The following is a 21,562-nucleotide window of genomic DNA, read 5'->3' on the forward strand; positions in this document are numbered from 1 at the left end:
CTGACTGAGCAAAAAAAACCACGGGGCCCCTAGTTCAAGCCCACCAATCTTGGTACCCTCTCACAGACACATCTCTCGGTTCATCCTCACACGTCCATCCCAGCAAGGCCTAGAATAGGATTAGTGCTTAAAGAAAAGACACTGGGACGGTCAGGTGCGGTGGCTCATGCTTGTGATCCCAGCACTTTGGGAGTCCAAGGCAGGTGGATCATGAGCTCAGGAGTTCAAGACCAGCCTGGCCAACATGGTGAAACCCCATCTCTACTAAAAATACAAAAATTAGCCAGGCAGTGGCGGGCGCCTGTAATCCCAGCTACTCAGGAGGCTGAGGCAGAGAATTGCTTGAACCTGGGAGGCAGAGGTTGCAGTGAGCTGAGACCATGCCACTGCACTCCAGCCTGGGCAACAGAGCAGGAGTCCATCTCAAAAAAAAAAAAGACAAGACAAGACACTGGGTGGGAAATGTCCACACCTCAAGAGTGAGCAGAAAGGCCTGGGGTGAGCTTATCAAACTCCTGCCAGGGAGCTGTGAGGGGAACCGTCATTAGGAGGACTAGCCCCAAAACAGAGGTCATTCCCAACGTACCCACTACGGACACCCTTTCATCTTGGGGTAAGGTCCAAATTTCCCAGAATTCAATGACTAAACTGCTCCACACCTTTTCCTAATTTCCTAAACTTCCATAGACTGAGCAATCACTCAGCCTGCCCTTTCAGACCAAGGGGCCGTATGTTTGAGCACGCATGCGTGTGGGCATGTGGGTGTTGACACAGGTCCACTCACTAGGATGCATTCTCCACACATTTCCCACCCCGAATACAAACACGAAAGCAGGGCTGTGTCTCTATAACTCCTCATTCTTAACCCTACACACAATTCTGCACGTTTAGCATCCAGCCAGAATCCTACAATTCTGACACCATCGTGCTGAGTGATGGGACAGTCCATTACACCAATATGTCAATTGTTCCTCTCTGGATCGTCAAAAAGAGGACAGCTATGGAGACATCTGGGGAATACTATGGACACCCTGAAAAGCCCAGCAGACACTTGAGCTTCTGGCTGGGGACCCAGGTGTGGCAAAAGGCAGAAGCAGCAGTCGCTATCTAAGGACATAACTTTATTGGAAACAAAGAGTGGGGTGCAGAAGATGGCTAGGAGTCAGGCTCTGTGGGAGGTGGTGGCTTCTCATCATCAGGGGGACAATCGATGAAGTCGGCCAGCATGGCAGCTGTGTCATCCTGCTCCTTTTAGGCACAAAGACACAAGATTCAGAATAGTCACACACATATACACAGAAGAATGGTTCAGGCTGGGCAAACCTCTCCTAAGAGAAGCAGCTGTCACCCCTTCTCCCGCCAGCCCCACCTTCTCGCCCAAGGAACCTTCCCTGCCTGGCCTCTCACCTTTTCCTGGAGAGCTTCGGCCTCTGTCTCTGTCTCCATCTCTTCTTCTGCAGGTGTCTCTGGTGGGGGCTGCACCTTGTCACTCCCATCCTCAGTCTCCTCTTCCAACAGGGTTGGGGGAGCAGAGGGCTCTTCTTCAACAAGCTCCTGGGGAGGGGGCCCTGCTGCAGGGCTTTCCCCTTCCCTCTCCACCTCTCCCTGGGAGGGGAGCGCTTCAGGGGCCAGGGTGGGAGCTGTGTCAGCCCCACGCTCCTCCTCCGTCCCTGGCTCCTCCACTTCCAAAAGCAGCCCGGGTTCGGGTTCGGGTTCTGGCTGCACCTTTGGGGGAGACTCAGGGGGAGGCAGAGCCGGAGGCAGGGTTGGGGGTGGAGGTGCACCTTCTTCTACCTCCCCTCCTGCTGTGCCAAACTCCAGGTCTTCCACGTCTTCCAGTTCCTCCTCCTCGTCATCCTCCTCTTCCTCTTCTTCCTCTAACTCACCTTCTTCTTCCTCAAAGTCTTCCTCAAACTCTTCTTCCTCCTCTTCTTCCTCTTCAAAATATTCCTCTTCATCCTCTTCCTCTTCCTCAAAGTCTTCCTCCTCTTCCTCCTCTTCCTCTTCTTCTTCCTCCTCTTCTTCCTCTTCCTCCTCCTCTTCATCACTGCTGTTGATATTAATAACTGTCAAATCCTCTTCCAGGGCTGGGGGTCCTCCCCCACCAGGAGTCCCTTCAGGGACCAACTGGGGTGGAGGGAGCGTCACAGGACCAGGAACAGGCGGGGGCGGAGGTGGGGGTGGCGGGAGAGGCCCTGGGGCTGCAGGAAGTTCTTCAGGCTCCTCCTTCGCTGGCACAGGAGGGGAGGCTGTTGGTGGCCCAGTGGGGGCTATAGGGGGTGGTGTGGCACCTGAGGGTGGTGGGGGTGGCAGGGGGGGAAGCCCCTCGGGCACGATCACCACGCTGTCATCAGAGTCACTTTCCAAGGAGATCTCCACATCAGATGCCTCCTCCTTGTCATAGTGGACAAAGGCTGGTCTGGGCACTCTCCCCCCAAAAGTTTCATCTGGGGGTATAGTAGGTGGGGGAGTCCCACTAGGGGCAAGGATGGGGTCCTCATTTGAGCCTGCCCGGTGGTTCTCAGGGCCAGGAAGAAGCCGGGGAGGGACAGACACTAGGCCTGGGACAGAAAGGCCTAGGTGGTTGGCTGTGGTGGGAGGTCCAGGGCGTGCCGAGGACACAGGGCCTGCTGAGGGCATGGGGCCTGCTGAAGGCATGGGGCCTGCTGAGGGCATGGAGCCCACTGAGGGCATGGGGCCCGGAGGATGGAAGGGTGGGGCCCTGAAGGGCGATGGGGCCTCAGGAGGGGGAACTGGAGCAGGTGTGGGGCAGGTGGGGCCCATGGGCTGCAGGGGAGGAACCCGGGGGTGGGTCAGAGCAGCACAGGTCACCAGTGCTTCTGAGCAGAAAGAGGAGACCTGAGGAAAGAAGAAAGGGCAAGTGTGAGCACCAGAAATACTGGGAGTCTCTTGGAAACAAGAGACTCCAGGAACCAAAGAGGGGCTTGGCCCATCACAGTTACCTCAAGGCTATCTTCTCGCTGGCCGAGGGAGAAGGCTTGCAGGGCACAGGCAAGAGGAGGTGGGCAGCGAGGAGACGGGGCCAGCAGCAGCGCCAGCAGCAGGCAGTAGAGTTCACGGCGGCAGCGGGAGCTCGTGTACGGGGAGCTGCCTAGGACCTCACCCTGCTGTACACCCATGACCAGGGGGAGGACCAGGTCATGCAGTCTCTGAAAAGGACACAGCACACCTGGAAACATCCCCAAGACCACCCAACCCTTCTCCAGAGCCTACTCCCAGGTCTGAATGGACCCAGCTCTGGGCCACACCCCCCAATGTGTACAGAGCAGGGGCCCCTTCCCCTATCTCCACGGAGACGAGGCTCCACTAACCCTGTGAGTCTCCTCCTTGATGAGAGGCCCACACATGAGGATGGTCCGGCTGAGGCCTGGGGAAGAAGAATGGTGTGTAAAGGGTAGGCTCCCAACAGGACTGACGGCAAGGGCTTCTGAAGCACACAGCCCAAAATGGGCATCAACTCTGCCACTGCCTATCTTGGCCAAGTCATTTAACTTCTCAACTAGAAAATGGGGATCATAAAAGTACCTCTACTGTATAGGGCCACTGACGGTATTTAATTGAGACAATGTAAGTAAAAAATTATAAATTTTATAATTTTGCATTTATATATTTGGGAACAATCGGTTCTCCCCTTCCCATGCGATGGGGTGGCAGGCAGTGAAATATATGGGACCCAGAGGAAAGGCATCCATTAACTGCACAGTATCTGACTAGCAACCTGTGGACAGGTCAGTGGTTACGGTGAGAGCAGGGAGCTCCCCCAGGCAGCCTGCCCTTGGAAGAATGTCAGCTTCACAGGGAGGAGCCTTCCCCGCATGCTGGAACTCTGCCTGATAGAAAGTGGATACACCAAGGACGTGCTGAACGCAGGAGGAAGCGAAGGCCTTGGAGGGGCTGTGTCGGCTACCAGAGCTCCCGGTCTAACCGCAGGACCCGAGGCCGCCTGAAGCCCTGGCAACAGGGTGGCTGCTTGGGTGCCTCCTCCTGGCCTCTCTGCGGGCTTCCGCCTGGCTCTGCATTTCACAGGCACCTTCCCCTTCACCTGCTGTTTGGGGGATCACTTATCGCAGTGGACAAAGGCTGGTCTGGGCACTCTCCCCACAAAAGTTTCATCTAAGGGTATAGTAGGTAGGGGAGTCCCACTAGGGGAAAGGATGGGGTCCCGTTTGAGCCCCAGTGGTCCAGGGCACAGGCCTCACCCACCTCTGAGTGCAGCCGCACACACGTCGCTGTTGGCATTGCTATCCCCTTTCCGGTGGCTTGGCGGGGCCATAGCTTCCCCCACATCCAGCTTTAGCTTCTTGGGGGCGCTAGGCTTCCCAGTCTGCAAACTCCCATCAGGGCTCCCCCGCGGGCTACGCAGCTGGAGGCAGAGAAAACATAAATCACATCCACAGGCAAACAAGAAGGCAGGACAGCCACAGCAGACAGTGTTTCCTGAGCAGGCACACTTGGTCAAAGGGCACAGGATGAGTCCTAAGGCGGAGCCGAGGCCTCCTCACCTTAAGGGCATCAGCTGGCGGGGAGATGTCGCTGAGCAGGTGGGTGAGCAGGGCCTCTCCAGAGGCTCCTCCCTGAAGCATTCCCGCCGAGGCGCCACAAACCTGCACCCACAGCTCTAATATCGCGTACACCTTGGTCCGAACCGTGCTGTGTCATGAGCAAAGATGGCAGTTATGAATGGGGGGTCAACATGCCAGAAGCCCCAGCCCACCTGCACCCCCTCACCCCCCTCTCCTCTTTATTCCCTTCCTGCCTTCCTGGATGGTCACCTATAAGGCCTCTCCTGGCCTGGAGAGAGGGAATCTCTACCGATGCTCCAGGAATTGAGGACCTGGGGAAGCAGGCGGCCGATCAGGATCCCAAAGCGCAAGAGCCGGCTTCCACACCTGGGGCAGAGAAGGAATGGTGACCCTCGTTTCTGGCATGCCCTATCCCTTCACCACAGCCAGCCCAATCCCACTCACGCGAGGATGAGTGCAGACAGCAGGTCCAAGGCCTCAAGGTGGATAGAGGGCAGCAGCAGCAGCCGCAGGGGACCATCTCCATGCAAGCTCTGGAGAAAAAAGTGGCAGAGATGAAGAGTGGGGGAAGAAAGTGAGAGCCAGAAAGAGACAGAAACAGGGACAGACCATTTACATATGTACACATAGGTAAGAAACCCAACCCCTGATCTCAGCTCTCCCAACAAAATCAAACCCCTATCCTCTAAAATAGACCCTGGATGGAAGGTAAGAAGGATGGCTGGGCCTCTCAGCAATGACTCAGCTGATCCCCAAATTCACCCTCCCCCAAGGAAGCATTTGCTACACTCTGACACTGTGCTCCTGTGTCACGACACATAGGAAGTGATGTTATTTGGACAAAAGTAGGAAGCTCTCTGGGACGACTCCAGGATGACACTGTTTGGGGAGACTCAGGTCCCCAGTACTTTCCTGGTTGCCTGGTATCCTGAGCAAGGGCTCTGAAGAGATGACAAATCCCACTTACAATATTCTTGCTACTGACGCTGAGGGTCCGGCAGATGAAATCCAGGATTTCCTGCACAGGGACGGACACGGGCGCTCCAAACTCAGAGCTAAAGAGAATCAGAGCAGGGAGACCCTCAGAGCAGGCTCCCTGGCATAACTCCCACACCCACCTTCATCTCTTTTCTCCTGATGAAGGCGACACTCCCTCATCAATCCCTCCTGCTCCACGCCTCCGCTCCCTCCAATACCCACACACACCTGAGCATGAGCCCTAGGCAGCGGGCCAGTCCCGAAAACCTCTGCCGAAGCTGGAGAAGGACATGGGCATCACCATCTTCTGAGGACAGCAGCATCTCCACCCCAGGGCCTTCATTCTGCACAGGAGCTGGCAGAAGCACAACTACCCTGTACACTGTCTTTCTTCCATCCCCTCCTCTGTCATTTCTGGTGGACGACCTGCCTGTATTCTAACCCATTTTCCCCAAAAACCAACTGCCCCATGTCTCTGGGCTCCCCTCCTATTCCTTCCTGCCACGCTTCCTCACTATTGTTCCACTAACTAGCAGCCCTGGTCCCTACCGGTCTCTGCTCCCTCGTACAGGGCCCCCAGCAGGGTGTGCAGTGAGGCCAGCAGACTGTGTAGCTCCTGCTCCCAGCTCTCGGTGTGCTTCAGGCCTTGGGAAAAGCCAGCCCCTAAAGAGGGCAGCCGGGAATAACACTCACAGGCCAACTGCGGGAGAAAGGACAGAAACCTGGTCAGATGGGAATCCAGCCCAGCCACAGAACCCCCAGCCCCACTGACACCCAAAAGAGACGGAGATCAGAGAGAGCTCTGAGGGAAACCTGAGATGGGACAATGAGGCCGAAGGACACAGATGGGCATATGAAGGCAGGACAGAAAAGCTGGAGGAGGAGCAGCAAGAGACAATCCAGGCTCAGATCCCCGGGCTCTCCCTCTCCCTCCCTGCCCTTTACCTGTTGGAGCTGAGGGCTCAAGGCATCCACCCTAGACAGAAAAAATGAGGCCAGCTTGCCCTGGATGTGGAGGAAAAAAGGAAGAGGCCGGTGAGCCAGCTCTGAGAGCCAGAGATGTACATCCCATCCGTTCCCAGCAGCAGACTCTAAGCCCAGGTCTCTTTTTCCTGTAGACACAAGAAGCAAAGCCCTCTATGGGGCATCAACACCAGGCACGGACATGCTTTCATGGTAAAAGACTCCTCAACGCCAGCTCTGGTCCTCGGCTTCCTGCTTGGGAGCGAAAAGGGCCTGGCCCTGTCCCAGAGACAGCTGGGCTTCCTCCTTGACAGTTTTTGCAAAATTTTTCCCTCAAGCCGAAAGGACATAGTACTAAAAAACAGTCTCCACACTCCAACTCTCTACCAGCTCACACACAAAAACGAGGGTCCAAGCTGGAAGTTAAGACACTAACCAGAGGTATGAGGGCAGGACAAGGTCAAAAAAGAAGGCTGCTAGAGCAGAAGTAAGGCAGCAAGTCTCGGAGTAGCAATCTGTCATTCAGCACTTTCTCTGCCTGCTGTGTGAAGGTGCTAGGGCAGGAGTGTTTAACCTGAGAACCACAATTTAGTTGGATATATAATCATAGGGGGCCTGTGAACATGGATGGGGAAAAAAATTACTCCCACTAGCCTATTTGTAAAATGTAGTGTTTCCTTCACTTATAAATGCAGACAAATAGCCACAGTAGTATCAGCAGTACCTGTGACTGTCACTAATAGAATCATTTTCATGTCACATTATAATTGTAACACATCCTGAAATATCATTCACATGCATCACTAATTTGCAATTATAGTCGTCGTAAGACCTGCTTCTGGATCTTATTACTTAACATGTCAATAAAAAAGCACAGGCTGGGTGCAGTAGCTCACGCCTGTAATCCAGGCACTTTGGGAGGTCAAGGCAGGCGGATTACTTGAGCCAAGGAGTTTGAGACCAGTCTGGGCAACATGGAGAAACCCTATCTCTACTAAAAATACAAAAACTTAGCCGGGTGTGGTGGCGCACACCTGTAGTCCCAGCTACTTGGGAGGCTGCGGTGGGAGGACCACCCAAGCCCAGAACCGAGATCACGCCAGTCAAGTGTACTCTAGCCTGGGTGATGAGAGTGAGACCCTGTCTCAAAAAGAAAAAAAAAAAAGGCCAGGCACGGTGGCTCATACCTGTAATCCCAGCACTTTGGGAGGCTGAGGTGAGCAGATCACGAGGTCAGGAGTTCAAGACCAGCCTGGCCAACATGGTGAAACCCCGTCTCTACTAAAAGTACAAAAATTAGCCGGGCACAGTGGTGGGCACCTGTAATCCCAGCTACTTGGGAGGCTGAGGCAGGAGAATTGCTTGAACCCAGGAGGCGGAAGTTGCAGTGAGCCGAGATCACGCCACTGCACTCTAGCCTGGGTGACAGAGCAAGACTCTGTCTCAGAAAAAAAAAAGAATTAGTAAGGACAACAAGACAAGCATATGGAAAAACAAGAATCTGGAGCCAACACTGGCAACATACAGAGAAGGGGAAAGAGCAGGCTCACGCTTTCCCCGAGACATCCTAGTGGTGCACACCTGTAGTCCTAGCTACTTGGGAGACTGACGTGGGAGGATCACTTGAGCCCAGGAGTTCAAGGTTACAGTGAGCTACAATCTTAACACTGCACTCCTGGGTCACAGAGCGAGACCCTATCTCCAAAAACGGCTCAAAAAGCTGGACTGAGGCCAACAGAAGTCTGCTTATGTGACTGCAATAAAGCAGTGTACGGTGAAGCGACACAGCTCTAACCACAGGTTACCCTGGCTGACCCACAAAGCAAACCAAAGCGATGACTCGCTTGGAACAGTTCACTCAAAACGCGCACACACACAGCATGTCCTGGGGCTCTCTCAAGAGTAGGTCAGTCTTCCCACCCATTCCGAGGAACTGCTCATCAATGTGGCAAGGAGGAGGAAGTGAGTTCAAGTCTCTGCAGGAATTAACCTCATGGACTCAGAATGCTTGATTCACATTACTTGGGAGTAGTAATCCTGAGCTTGGAGTCTACAATTACCCTGAGAGTATCTGGGGAATGTAACAGAAAACACAGACACTTCAAAACGGCAGTTACCAGTTTTCCTAAGTACTAGTCTGCGAGATTTTCCAAGTGCAAATTGCCCCGGAGCCTCTGCATGACAGATTCTTATCTGAAGTGCTGGCAACCGACAAAGCCAAAACCCTCAACACCCTCAACAGAGGGAAGTTCTCCAGATGACCTTTTTTTTTTTTGAGACAGGGTCTCACTCTGTTACTCAGGCTAGAGTGCAGTGCCACGATCTCAGCTCACTGCAACCTCTGCCTCCCAGCTTCAGGGGATCTCCTGCCTCAATGTTCCAAGTAGCTGGAACCACAGGCACACACCACCACACCCAGCTAATTTTTTTGTATTTTTGGTAGAGGTAGGTTTCACCATGTTGGCCAGGCTGATCTCAAACTCCTGGCAGATGGCACTTGATTCTTAGGGAAATAAAGGTAAGACACTCCCTGGAAGGACACAGGAACATTTGTTAGTTTGGAAAGGGTACTCAAAATGCAGGCCTTAAGTTCAACTGTCTGACAAAAGGTTGAGAATTACAGATAAATTCTCCTGACTACTCACACTGAAAATAAAAAAGCAACAGCAGAAGAACACTTAGCATTCTAGTCTCCTTAACTCTTACTATTCACACTTCTACCCTGTTAAGTAACACTCAATTTCCCCTCCACTTTCATGGGGGATGCAGGTAGATAAAGATAATACCTAACAGAGCTGAATCAAAATACACTTTTGCAGTAAAACCAAACCTTTGTTCAGGGACAAACTGCTGGCCTGTGTCATTTGAGAGGTTAACTTACAGAACATTTGACAAGATAACCAGTTTTTACTAAACTTAGTAAAACCTCAGTAAATAACCTCTGCTAATCTTTAATAAAATCGATGAGTCACTCCAAATACCTTCTTGACAAAAAGTCCTGCCCTGCCTACCCAAAGATTCTATTAGCTGTGATTAGAGGCATTCACATGAAAAGAAGGAACCAGCAAGGACAACCCCACGCTCACTCAGAACTAGCATCTGCTCAGGCACTTTTCAGATACTGCGAGTAACCAGTTACTAACGACACTGCAGGCATCACTCCCTGATCACAGCGCTCAGGCCGATGGAACTCTGACTCACAGTCCTTCCCAGGCCAGCGAGCTACACAGCCACTAACAATTGACTAGAGCTGCTACCTGCCCCGGTTTTACAATTACCAGATAATATAACCTTTGGTTACGTCACTTAAGTCCCTCTCAGCTGGTTTTCTCCTCTGTAAAATGCAATGATACAAATTCCACAGAATAATTACAATGATAAAATGACACAACACATCTTAGACACTCAGGAGAGTGAATGGCACAGTGGGCACCCACTAAAGACCAGTTCCCTGTCCCTCCAAGAACTTACTTTCTTGCTTTGGTCACAGAACCACACTAATCTCACTTTCTTTTTTTTTTTTGGAGACGGAGTCTCACTCTGTCACCCAGGCTGGAGTACAGTGGTGCGATCTCGGCTCACCGCAACCTCTGCCTCCTGGGTCCAAGCAATTCTCCTGCCTCAGCCTCCCAAGTAACTGGGACTACAGGCACACACCGCCACGCCTGGCTAATTTTTTGTATTTTAGTAGAGGCGAGGTTTCACTGTGTTGCCCAGGCTGGTCTCAAACTCCTGAGCTCATGCAATCTGCCCGCCTTGGCCTCTCAAAGTGCTGGGATTACAGGCATGAGCCACCACGCCCGGCCTCATAATCTCACTTTCAAGACAACCTGAATAGCAAACTCCCCCTTGACTAACAATACTAATGGCAAATACAGTTAACCCCACCAGTTAAACAAAAAATTACTAATTTGCCACAAATTCCAGCTCTCTAGAGATTTGTGTTTCCATCTGAGTAAGCAGGTGTCCAATCGTTTGTCAAACCAATGGTGAATATAACAAAATAAGAGAACATTTAATCTACAGGGGAACATCTACTTGTTCTTAGATATAGTTGGCATCCAATTATACTGCAAACAACAAATGTGCCAATTACGAATGGCCCTTTAACTGTGACTGCTTAGGTAGAATTTGTAAAGCATTCATGTTTGTTATTGTATCTCCCTAAAAACCACACTGTAATTCTTCTCCTGACCTCCTCCATCATCTGACCCACATACACCCTGACCTGCCTGTCTGACCTACTAAGGCTCTTTTGTAGTCACCTTGTATGTGTCAAGACAACTGGGAGGAAGGGGTCAGGAAGCGACAGAGGGAGTTTAAACAGGAATATACACAGAAAGAAGTGTTAGGGCAATTGTCCTAGGGAAGTGATATGTCAGAAAGCATTCCCAGAGAAAATTACAAGACCTTCAAGAATAAAGTAAAGGCTGGGTGTGCAAGTGGCTCATGCCTGTAATCCCAACACTTTGGGAGGCCAAGGCGGGAGGATCACGTGGAGCCAGGAGTTCAAGACCAGCCTGGCCAACATAGTGATACCTCGTCTCTACTACAAATATAAAAATTAGCTGGGCGTGGTGGCATATGTCGGTAATCCCAGCTACTTGCATACGTCTGTAATCCCAGCTACTCGGAGGCTAAGCCATGAGAATCACTTGGAACCTGGGAGGTGGAGCTTGCAGTGAACCGATATCACACCACTGCACTCCAGTCTGGACAACAGAGACTCTCTCAAAAAAAATAAAATGGCCAGGCGCAGTAGCTAATGCCTGTAATCCCAGCATTTTGGGAGGTCAAGGCGGGCGGATCACAAAGTCAAGAGATCGAGACCATCCTGGCCAACATGGTGAAACCCCATCTCTACTAAAAATACAAAAATTAGCTGGGCGTGGTGGTATGCACCTGCAGTCCCAGCTACTCGGGAGGCTGAGGCAGGACAATTGCTTGAACCCGGGAGGCAGAGGTTGCAGTGAGCCAAGATCACGCCACTGCACTCCAGCCTGGCAACAGAGTGAGACTCCATCTCAAAAAAAATTAATAAAATAAGATATGATGTGAATTGGTTGAACGTTAAAAATTAAAAAAAAAAAAATGAATAAAGTAAGATAGGGGGCCAGGCACAGTGGCTCACACTTATAATCCCAGCACTTTGAGAAGCTGAGGCAGGAGGATCACTTGAGGTCAGGAGTTCAAGACCAGCCTGGGTAACATGGCGAGACCCCCTACAAAAAATTTAATAATTAGCTGGGCGTGGTGGCACACGCCTTAGTCCCAGCTACTTGGGAGGCTGAGGTGGGAGAATTGCTTGAGCCCAGGAGGTCAAGGCTACAGTGAGCCAAGTGTGTGCCACTGCGCCCCAGCCTGGACAACAGAGTAAGACCCTGTCTCAAAAAAAAGACAAGGTGGTAGAAAAGTGGGTAGGGCATTTTAAGAGATACAGAAAAGGCAAGGCAGAAAAAGGAAGGAGCCCATGGTTCAGAGTCTGGCTTAGGCATCAAACAGATACAGGTTCCAGTGCCTGCTGATCTTAGCAAGTTCTCAATTCCAACTTCTTTGGAAAAACGAGGGTTAAATGAGGTAAGTGCTACAAAGTGGTAGAAGTGTACTTGTGGAGATAGGTAACTTTAAAGGATAATCAGAAGATAGGTGCTTAGGAATCTCAGGACAGGAATCTGAGGTAAGAGCTCTCAACGCTTACACTGGTGGGGAGAAGAGTGCATAAATACTTACTTTGAGAGAACCACAAGCCCGAGGGAAATAGGTCATACAAGCCTTCATTCCTTCCAATGCTGACTGCTCACACTGTAGGAAAAACAAAGGGAGAAACGAGAGGCTGAGAGCACCATGTCACCATATTCCATCTCCCCCAGCACCCCACAAGGGCCCTTCTCCAGAAATCACTTTTTCTTGGCCCCTCCCTCTTCTCACTTCTTCAATCCTATTCCCCAGTCACTTCCATCAAACAATTAAACAGTGTGTGAAGGTGAGGACTGCGGGGGGCCATGGGGAAGGGTCCAGGGAGACATCTCACCTCTGGCCTGAGGCCCAGCAGGGAGGTGAGAAGGCCAGGGAGGTGGTTCATGGAGATGTCCCGGAACAGTGCAGGCAGCTGGGCTGCATATCGGAGGAGGTCCCTCAGGACAGCCACGGCCAGCTCCATTGTGGCAGGCGGGTCCTGGGTCTAAAGAAAAAATAATGTCTCGTGCTTCCAGCCTCACCTTGATTGTCACCAAAGAGCAGCAGGAGAAAATACAAGCCTTCTGAGAAATGCCACGGTTAATGTCAGTCTGACCATCCAAGCCACTACCTGGCGGAAAAGAGGGTGTGGAGACACGGATACTGTATTTACATTTTACTATTACGGGTATCTGGGGTCCTAGGAATTTGTGTGGGGGAAAAAAAGAGTAACAAAGCTATACCTTAAAGACCTGATTAACTGAAGAGTTTTCTTTTTTTTTTTTTTTTTTGAGACGGAGTCTTGCTCCGTCGCCCAGGCTGGAGTGCAGTGCCGCGATCTCGGCTCACTGCAAGCTCTGCCTCCCGGGTTCACGCCATTCTCCTGCCTCAGCCTCCTGAGTAGCTGGGACTACAGGCGCCCGCCACCACGCCTGGCTAATTTTTTGTATTTTTAGTAGAGACGGGGTTTCACCATGTTAGCCAGGATGGTCTCGATCTCCTGACCTCGTGATCTGCCCGCCCTGGCCTCCCAAAGTGCTGGGATTACAGGTGTGAGCCACCGTGCCCAGCCGAGTTTTCTTTTCTTTTTTTTTTTTGAGACAGAGTCTTGCTCTGTCCCCCAGGGTGGAATGCACTGCGGCAATCTCAGCTCACTGCAACCTCTGACTCCTGGGTTCAAGTGATTCTCATGCCTCAGCCTCCTGAGTAGCTGGGATTACAGGCATGGACCATCATGCTTGGCTAATTTTTGTATTTTTAGTAGAGATGGGGTTTTGCCACATTGGCCAGGCTGGTCTTGAACTCCGGGAGTCAAGTGATCCACCCACTTCAGACTCCCAAAGTGCTAGGATTACAGGTGTGAGCCATGGTGCCCAGCCTTTTTTTTTTTTTTTGAGACAGGGTCTCACTCTGTCATCCAGGCTGGAGTGCAGTGGCGCAATCTTGGCTCACCGCAGCCCTGGAAAGATTTTCCGATGATCTCATACTAATGTTCCCTGCTAGAAAGGGAGAAGAGCACTTTTCAGACTGAAAAATAAGCCTCAACCATAACAAGACTGTGCCATCTCTTCGAGGTTGTTGCTAGCTGGCTCAAACCCACCCTGGAACCCATGGAGAAAAAACAATTTGAATTTAAAAGGACTTCCTTAGAAAATTAATATGTATCTAAGGAAAAACATCCAGCATATATCTCCTGCTAGACGAGAGGAGACCATGTGTCAAAAAAAGAGAATACTTATGAAGCAAAAACAGGCAGGCCTACCAACGACACAGGCCCTCATCCCTGTCCAGTAATCCTACCACATTTCTCTGGTTAACGCTGCTACTAAAGTTTTCTCCTCCAATTTCCAAATCGCTACTTCTCCCACCACTGTCACCTCTGTTTAACCTTGCCCATAACTTCACAGAAAAAACTGAAGCCCAGAGATAATTACAAGTAACTATAAAAACAGCAATTACTTTTGCACCAACCTAATAAAACAGCCTTCGCTTCCCACTCCCAAACTTCGAAATTTCATCTTCATCCTACCCACCCTCTCCTGCCCTCTTCCTACCCAAAGACAGTCCCTCCGCTGTGCTTTCAATACTATCTTCCTCCCTTCCTCTCAGAACCTTACACTGTCACTCGCTTTATCTCCCTTGAATTTCTAACCAGTCCCCACCACATGGACTCTTCCCACTGACATTTATACAGCTCAAGTCTCTCCCATCTTAAAAAAATCTTGTCTTTTTTATTTTATTTATTTATTTTGAGATGGAGTTTCCTTCTGTAGCCCAGGCTGGAGTGCAGTGGTGTGATCTTGGCTCACTGCAACCTCCGCCTCCCGGGTCCTGGTTCAAGCGATTCTCCTGCCTCAGCCTCCCTCGTAGCTGGGATTACAGGCACATGCCACCATGCCCAGTTAATTTTTGTATTTTTAGTAGAGATGGGGTTTCACCATGTTGGCCAGACTGGTCTTGAATTCCTGACCTCGTTATCTGCCTGCCTTGGCCTCCCAAAGTGCTGGGATTACAGGGGTGAGCCACCAAAAAAGTCTTTTCTTGAGCCCATACTTCACTTGCCAAATCCCAGTAATCACCCAATTTCTCTCCCTCATCGTTAGAGCCCAGCATCTCGAAAAGATTTCCCATCTTCTCTCCTTCCATTTCCCTTCTCCCATTGGCTTCTTATCTCGTGCCAGTCTGGCTTCAGTGTCCACTGCTCCAGCAAAACCACTCTCACTATGGTCTTACCACCCATGCTGCTAATCTGATCAACAATTCTCAGTCTGCGTCTTGTCCCACCTCAGGAGGCACACACAGAAATAACTCCTCCCTCGTCCCTCAAGTAGTCTTCGCTTGGCCCCCTCCAGCCCGCAATCCCGGTTATCTTCTTCTTTCTGTTGGCCTGTCTCAGTCTCCTTAGTCAGTTCATCTTCCTCTACCTGACCATTAAGTGTGGTGTGCTTTAAAATCCCGTCCATAAAAGGGCTCATTTTGATAATCTCATCCTCAGCTTCAACTGCCATCTAAACACTGAAGACTCTTCCCCCTAGTAAAAGATGCCAGGCCAGGCACGGTAGCACATGCCTGTAATCCCAACACTTTGGGAGGCCAAGGTGGGAGGACTGCTTGAGCCCAGAAGTTCGAGACCAGCCTGGACAATATAGCAAGAACCCATCTGTACAAAAAAAATTTTTTAATTAGCGGGGGGTGGTGGTACACGCCTGTAGTCCCAGCTATTGGTGGGTGCGGTGGGGGGTACTGATGTGAGCACCAGAGGTCAAGGCTGCAGTCAGCCATGATCACACCACTATATTCTAGCCCAGGTGACAAAATGAAACCATGTCTTAAAAAAAAAAAAAGAAAAAGAACAAAAAAAGGGCTGGGCTTGGTGGCTCACACCTGTAATCCCAGCACTTTGGAAGGCCAAGGTGGGTGGATCACTTGAGGTCAGGAGTTCAAGACCAGCCTGGACAACATGGTGAAACCCCATCTCTACTAAAAATACAAAAATTAGACAGGTGTGGTGTGGTGATAGGCGCCTGTAATCCCAGCTACTCAGGAGGCTGAGGCAGGAAAATCATTTGAACCCGGGAGGCGGAGGTTGCAGTGAGCCGAGACCGCGCCACTGCACTCCAGCCTGGGCCACAGAGCTAGACTCCACCTCAAAAAACAGCCAACTAAAGCCTCCACCCACTGAACCATCAAGGCTACACTGAGATGCCTGGCCACTTCCACTGATGCCGGATCAGGGGGATAGTTACTAATGGTGCTTCTACTGAATGCTCAAGGCCACAGCCATGGTATTTTCTTCCCACACCTCCAAACCTGTCTTCCAGTGTTCAGGAATCCAGGAGTCACCCTGGACATGTGTTCTACTCGATGCTAATCTATCCTCAGCATCTGCCACTCTGACACTAAATCTCTCTCAAACCTATATCGTTCTCATCAGTTCTACTGCCACAACCCTAGTCCAAGCTACTATGAATGTTCTCCTAGATTACTTTAGCAGCCATCTACATAGAGTTTCTGCTTCCAATCTGTTCCTTTCTAATCCATTATCCAGAGGCAGCCAGAGATATATTTTCTTTCTTTCTTATTTGAGATGGAGTCTCGCTCTGTCACCCAGGCTGGAGTGCAGTGGCACGATCTCGGCTCACTGCAACCTCCACCTCCCGGGTTAGAGCAATTCTCCCACCTCAGCCTCCCAAGTAGCTGGGATTACAGGTGCCTGCCACCACGCCTGGCTAATTTTTGTATTTTTAGTAGAAACAGGGTTTCACCATGTTGGCCAGGCTGGTCTCGAACTCCTGACCTCAGGTGATCCGCCCACCTCGGCCTCCCAAAGTGCTGGGATTACAGGCGTGAGCCACCACGCCTGGCCTCAGAGAGATACTTTCAATCACCACCACCACCTCCTCATCCCTGCTTAAAACCTTCCATGAGTTGCCACTACTCCAAGAATAAAAGCCAAAACCCTTAGCATGGTCTATAAGGCCATACACAACTTGGTCCCCAGTCTTCCTATCTCCCCAGCCACATCTCATCAATTCTAGCCACATGCTGGAATTCTTCAAACAGGCCATGCTCCTCTTCTCTCACGGCTTTGGCACATTAGAACACTTTCTTAACCCAATTAACTTCTATTGATCAGTTCAGAAAAGCTCTCCCTGGACTGCTGGCCCTGATCACAAATACCCACACCACCCCAGCTGAAGTCAGATTCTCCTGTTACATGTTTTCCAAGAACTATAGTCTTTACCTCCACAGCACCTACCTCAGTTTATCACTTCATATTCATTTATATAATTATTCAATTAAAGTATCTTCGCTGGGTGTGGTGGCTCACACCTGTAATCCAAGCACTTTGGGAGGCCAAGGCGGGCGGATCATGAGGTCAGGAGATCGAGATCATCCTGACTAACACGGTGAAACCCCATCTCTACTAAAAATACAAAAAATTAGCCAAGTGTGGTGGCGGGAGCCTGTAGTCCTAGCTACTCGGGAGGCTGAGGCAGTCACGCCACTGCACTCCAGCCTAGGCGACACAGCAAGACTCCATCTCAAAAAAAAAAAAAAAAGGTATCTTCAACTAGAACAGGAATCAGTAAATGATGGTCTATGGGTGCCTGTTTTTGCATGGCCCACAAACTAAGAATGGCTTTTACATTTTAAAGGATTGGAAAATAAACAATATACAATAGAAACTATATGTGGTTCACAAAGCATAAACACTTCCTATTTGTAAACATTTACTTCATAGAAAAAGTGCTAGACTCTGAGTACCATGAAAGCAGGGTCCATGTACATCTCACTGTCTCCCCAGAGCTTGGTACACTGCCTGCTATATGTGCTCAGAAAATGCTTGTTAAATAACTAAGTGGAGATGTTATCAAAGGATGTAAAAGTAGGGGAAAAAATTAAAACGTTAAAAGAGCAACAAAGTATGACAAAGGCACAACCAACCTTATACTGAACAGGGAAAAGTTGAAAGCATTCCCCTTGAGAACTGGAACAAGACAAGGATGCCCACTTTCACCACTTCTATTCAACATAGTACTGGAAGTCCTAGCTAGAGCAATCAGACAAGAGAAAGAAATAAAGGGCGTCTAGGCCAGGCACAGTGGCTCACACCTGTAATCTTAGCACTTAGGGAGGCCGAGGCAGTCAGATCACCTGAGGTCAGGAGTTTGAGACCAGCCTGGCCAACATGGCGAAACCCTATCTCTACTAAAAATACAAAAATTAGCCGGGCGGGGTGGCAGGCACCTGTAATCCCGGCTACCTGGGAGGCTGAGGCAGAAGAATTGCTTGAACCCAGGAGGCGGAGGGTGCAGTGAGCCAAGTCTGCGCCACTGCACTACAGCCTGGGCAACAGAATGAGAGACTCCATCTAAAAGAAAAAAAAAAGGAAGAAAGGAAGAAATAAAGGACATCTAAATCGGTAAAGAGGAAGTCAAACTGTCGTTATTCACCAGTGATATGATCATATACCTAGAACACCCTAAAGACTCATCCAGAAAGCTCCTAGATCCAATAAATGAAGCCAGTAAAGTTTCAGGATACAAAATCAATGTATACACATCAGCAGCACTGCTAAACACCATCAGCAACTAAGCTGAGAATAAAATCAAGAACTCAACCACCTTTACAACAGCTGCAAAAAATAAAATAAAATACTTAGGAATACACCTAACCAAGGAGGTGAAAGACCTCTACAAGGAAAAACTACAAAACACTGCTAAAAGAAATCACAGACGACACAAACAAATGGAAACACATCCATGTTCATGGATAGGTACAATCAATATTGTGAAAATGGCCATACTGCCAAAAGCAATCTACAAATTCAATGCAATTCCCACCAAAATACCACCATCATTCTTCACAGAACTCGAAAAAACAATCCAAAAATTCATATGGAACCAAAAAAGATCCCATAAAGCCAAAGCAAGGCTAAGCAAAAAGAACAAATCTGGGCGCATCACATTACCTGACTTCAAAATATACTACAAGGCTACAGTTACCAAAACAGCATGATACTGATATAAAAATAGGCACATAGACCAATGCAACAGAAGGGAGAACCCAGATATAAAGCCAAATACTTACACCCAACTGATCTTCAACAAAGCAAACAAAAACAAGTGGGGAAAGGACACCCTTTTCAACAAATGGTTCTGGGATAATTGGCAAGCCACATGTAGAAGAATGAAACTGGATCACTCTCACCTTACACAAAAATCAGCTCAAGATGGATCAAGGACTTAAATCTAAGACCTGAAACCATAACAATTCTAGAAGATAACATCAGAAAAACCCTTCTAGACATTGGCTTAGGCAAAGAGTTCATGACCAAGAATCCAAAAGCAACAAAAACAAAGATAAATAGATGGGACTTAACTAAAAAGCCTCTGCACAGCAAAACAAATAATCAGTAAACAACCCACAAAGCGGGAGAAAATCTTCACAAACTATGCATCTGACAAAGAACTAACATCCAGAATTTACAAAGAATTCAAACAAATCAGCCAGAAAAAAACAAATAATCACATCAAAAAGTGAGCTAAGGACATGAACAGGCAATTCTCAAAAGAAGATATACAAATGGCCAACAAACATGAAACATCACTACCATTTGATCCAGCAATCCCACTACTGGACATCTACCAGAGGAAAAGAAGCCATTATATGAGAAAGACCCTTGCGCACAATATTTCATAGCAGCACAATTCACAATTGCAAAAATATGGAACCAGCCTAAATACCCATCAACCAACAAGTGGATAAAGAAAATGTAGTGTGGGCCAGGAGTGGCGGCTCATGCCTGTAATCCCAGCACTTTGGGAGGCCAAGGCAGGTGGATCACGAGGTCAGGAGTTCGAGACCAGCCTAGCCAACATGGTGAAACCCCATCTCTAGTAAAATGTAAAAAATTAGCCAGGAATGGTGGTGCACGCTTGTAATCCCAGCTACTCAGGAGGCTGAGGCAAGAGAATTGCTTGAACCCGGGAGGCAGAGGTTGCAGTGAGCTGAGAGCGCGCCACTGCACTCCAGCCTGGGCGACAGAGCAAAACTTTGTCAAGAGAGAGACAGAGACAGAGAGAGAGAGAGAGAAAATGTGGTGTATATATACCATGGAATACTACTCAGCCATAAAAAGGAACAAAATAATGGCATTCGCAGCAACCTGGATGGCGTTGGTGACCATTAATCTAAGTGAAGTAACTCAAGAATGAAAAACCAAACATCGTATGTTCTCACTTACAACTGGGAGTTAAGCTATGAGGACGCAAAGGCATAAAAATGATATAATGAACTCTGAGGACTCGGGCGGAAATGTGGGAGATTGGTGAGGGATAAAAAACTACATATTGAGGACAACGTACACTGCTCGGGTGATGGGTGCACCAACATCTCAGAAATTACCACTAAAGAAATTATCCATGTAACCAAACACCATCTGTTCCCCAAAACTACTGAAATAAAAATATATATATAGGCTGGGCACAGTGGCTCACACCTGTAATCCCAGCACTTTGGGAGGCTGAGGCAGGCGGATCACTTGAAGTCAGGCATTTGAGACCAGCCTGGCCAACATGTTAAAACCTCGTCTCTACTAAAAATACAAAAATTAGCCAGGCGTGGTGGCAGAGGCCTGTAATCCCAGCTACTCAGGAGGCTGAGGCAGGAGAATCATTCGAACCCAAGAGGCAGAGGATGCAGTGAGCCAAGATCATGCCACTGCCCTCCAGCCTGAGTGACAAAGCGAGACTCCATCTCAAAAAAAAAAGTTTCTATTTGAAGCTTATCCTCTCTGCTATCAGGGAATTGTTTCCAATTATTCTGTCCCCAGAACTACATGTCCAAGTTGAAAAGAACATGCCACATCCAAGATGGGGAATAAGATGGGGGAGGAGGAGGAAGTAGGGCAGCAGCTGAAACCTCACCTGTAACACCTGCTGAATGCTCCGAAGCCAAGACACACAGTGCTGCTGGAATAGCTCTGTGGGGCTCTCCCCTACCAGCAGGGACAGCAGACACAGGCCCTCAAACCTTCAAAGAAAGAAGAGAGTCATGTTAAGTGGGCGGAGGCTAGACTTCAGAGAAAGTGACTGCTCTTTTATTCTCACTAGGCTACAGCAAGACTTCATCCCCAGATCCACTGTGGTTTCCAACTCCTGAAATACTTGGAATGAGGTGGAAGAAGCAAAGAAAGAAGGGAGCAGAGGTAATCCCAGGGTGGAATAGGACATCTGGGAGCTGGAAAAGGTAGGGTTCAAATCAAGTGAGCTCACAAAAGGAATGTAACTCTCCACACTCTTGGGAATAGAGAGAGGTCTTGAATCCTGGGGACGGTAACAATGAAAGCAAAGATGTACATATGCCCACTTGCTAAGGGAACACGCCCCTGGAGAAAAAAAAGGGCCAAAGACTTACCGAGTTTTGATGGAACTGAGACGTGCATTACTGAGACTCACCAATGCCCCAAGAGCTGAAAGGTTCTGGAGGAAAGAAAACAGGGAAGCGAGTCACAAACGGGATGTTAAAAATGCAGAAGATTCTTCAAGCCCTTCTCTGTCCCAGCACCTATGAAGCCTTTCTGAAGTCGCACCGCCTCTGAGGCCAAAAGGCCATCCCACTAGAAGCCTTGAGCTTTTCCCCCTTTTTTCCTGTGGGAAAGGCTGTTTCTCGGCCTTTCCTCGAGTTATATTTTGCCTGATCCTTCCCTCCATGCCCCACCCAAGTAGTGCCAAACACAGGACAGCCCAACTAATCCCACTACCAGACTTCAAAGATGGGTCTGCTTCACCTCTATATGTCTGGGCAGCACCTAATAGGAGACATCCATAAATGCTTGCTGAACGGACACTGAACTCATCCATTATCCCTCCTTCACCCTCAAACAAATCCTCCTC

General features: G+C 49.4%; 1 protein-coding gene across 7 annotated transcripts in view; it reads right to left on the reverse strand.

Annotated features, from left to right (window-relative positions):
- Window positions 1-1,100: 1,100 nt before the first annotated feature.
- The window catches only part of PELP1 (proline, glutamate and leucine rich protein 1), a 32,865-nt gene continuing 12,403 nt past the window's right edge, over window positions 1,101-21,562 (reverse strand). For 3 of the 7 annotated variants that reach the window (XM_016931270.4, XM_016931272.4, XM_016931273.3), the window contains exons 2-17: window positions 21,084-21,148; window positions 20,594-20,699; window positions 12,517-12,666; window positions 12,216-12,287; window positions 6,468-6,527; window positions 6,072-6,222; window positions 5,751-5,877; window positions 5,512-5,599; window positions 4,989-5,077; window positions 4,794-4,910; window positions 4,524-4,671; window positions 4,225-4,384; window positions 3,333-3,388; window positions 2,964-3,170; window positions 1,408-2,859; window positions 1,101-1,248 (exon numbers count right to left, since the gene is read on the reverse strand). In XM_016931270.4, coding sequence (XP_016786759.3) covers window positions 1,156-1,248; window positions 1,408-2,859; window positions 2,964-3,170; window positions 3,333-3,388; window positions 4,225-4,384; window positions 4,524-4,671; window positions 4,794-4,910; window positions 4,989-5,077; window positions 5,512-5,599; window positions 5,751-5,877; window positions 6,072-6,222; window positions 6,468-6,527; window positions 12,216-12,287; window positions 12,517-12,666; window positions 20,594-20,699; window positions 21,084-21,148 — 3,141 coding nt within the window. In that variant the 3' untranslated portion in view covers window positions 1,101-1,155. Of the gene's footprint in view, window positions 1,249-1,407; window positions 2,860-2,963; window positions 3,171-3,332; window positions 3,389-4,224; window positions 4,385-4,523; window positions 4,672-4,793; window positions 4,911-4,988; window positions 5,078-5,511; window positions 5,600-5,750; window positions 5,878-6,071; window positions 6,223-6,467; window positions 6,528-12,215; window positions 12,288-12,516; window positions 12,793-20,593; window positions 20,700-21,083; window positions 21,149-21,562 lie in introns of all 7 variants that reach the window. The other 4 variants (XM_063798202.1, XM_063798203.1, XM_016931271.4 and 1 more) reach the window with 2 other exon arrangements.

Source organism: Pan troglodytes, chromosome 19 (assembly GCF_028858775.2).
Source record: "Pan troglodytes isolate AG18354 chromosome 19, NHGRI_mPanTro3-v2.0_pri, whole genome shotgun sequence".
Lineage (NCBI taxonomy): Eukaryota > Metazoa > Chordata > Mammalia > Primates > Hominidae > Pan > Pan troglodytes.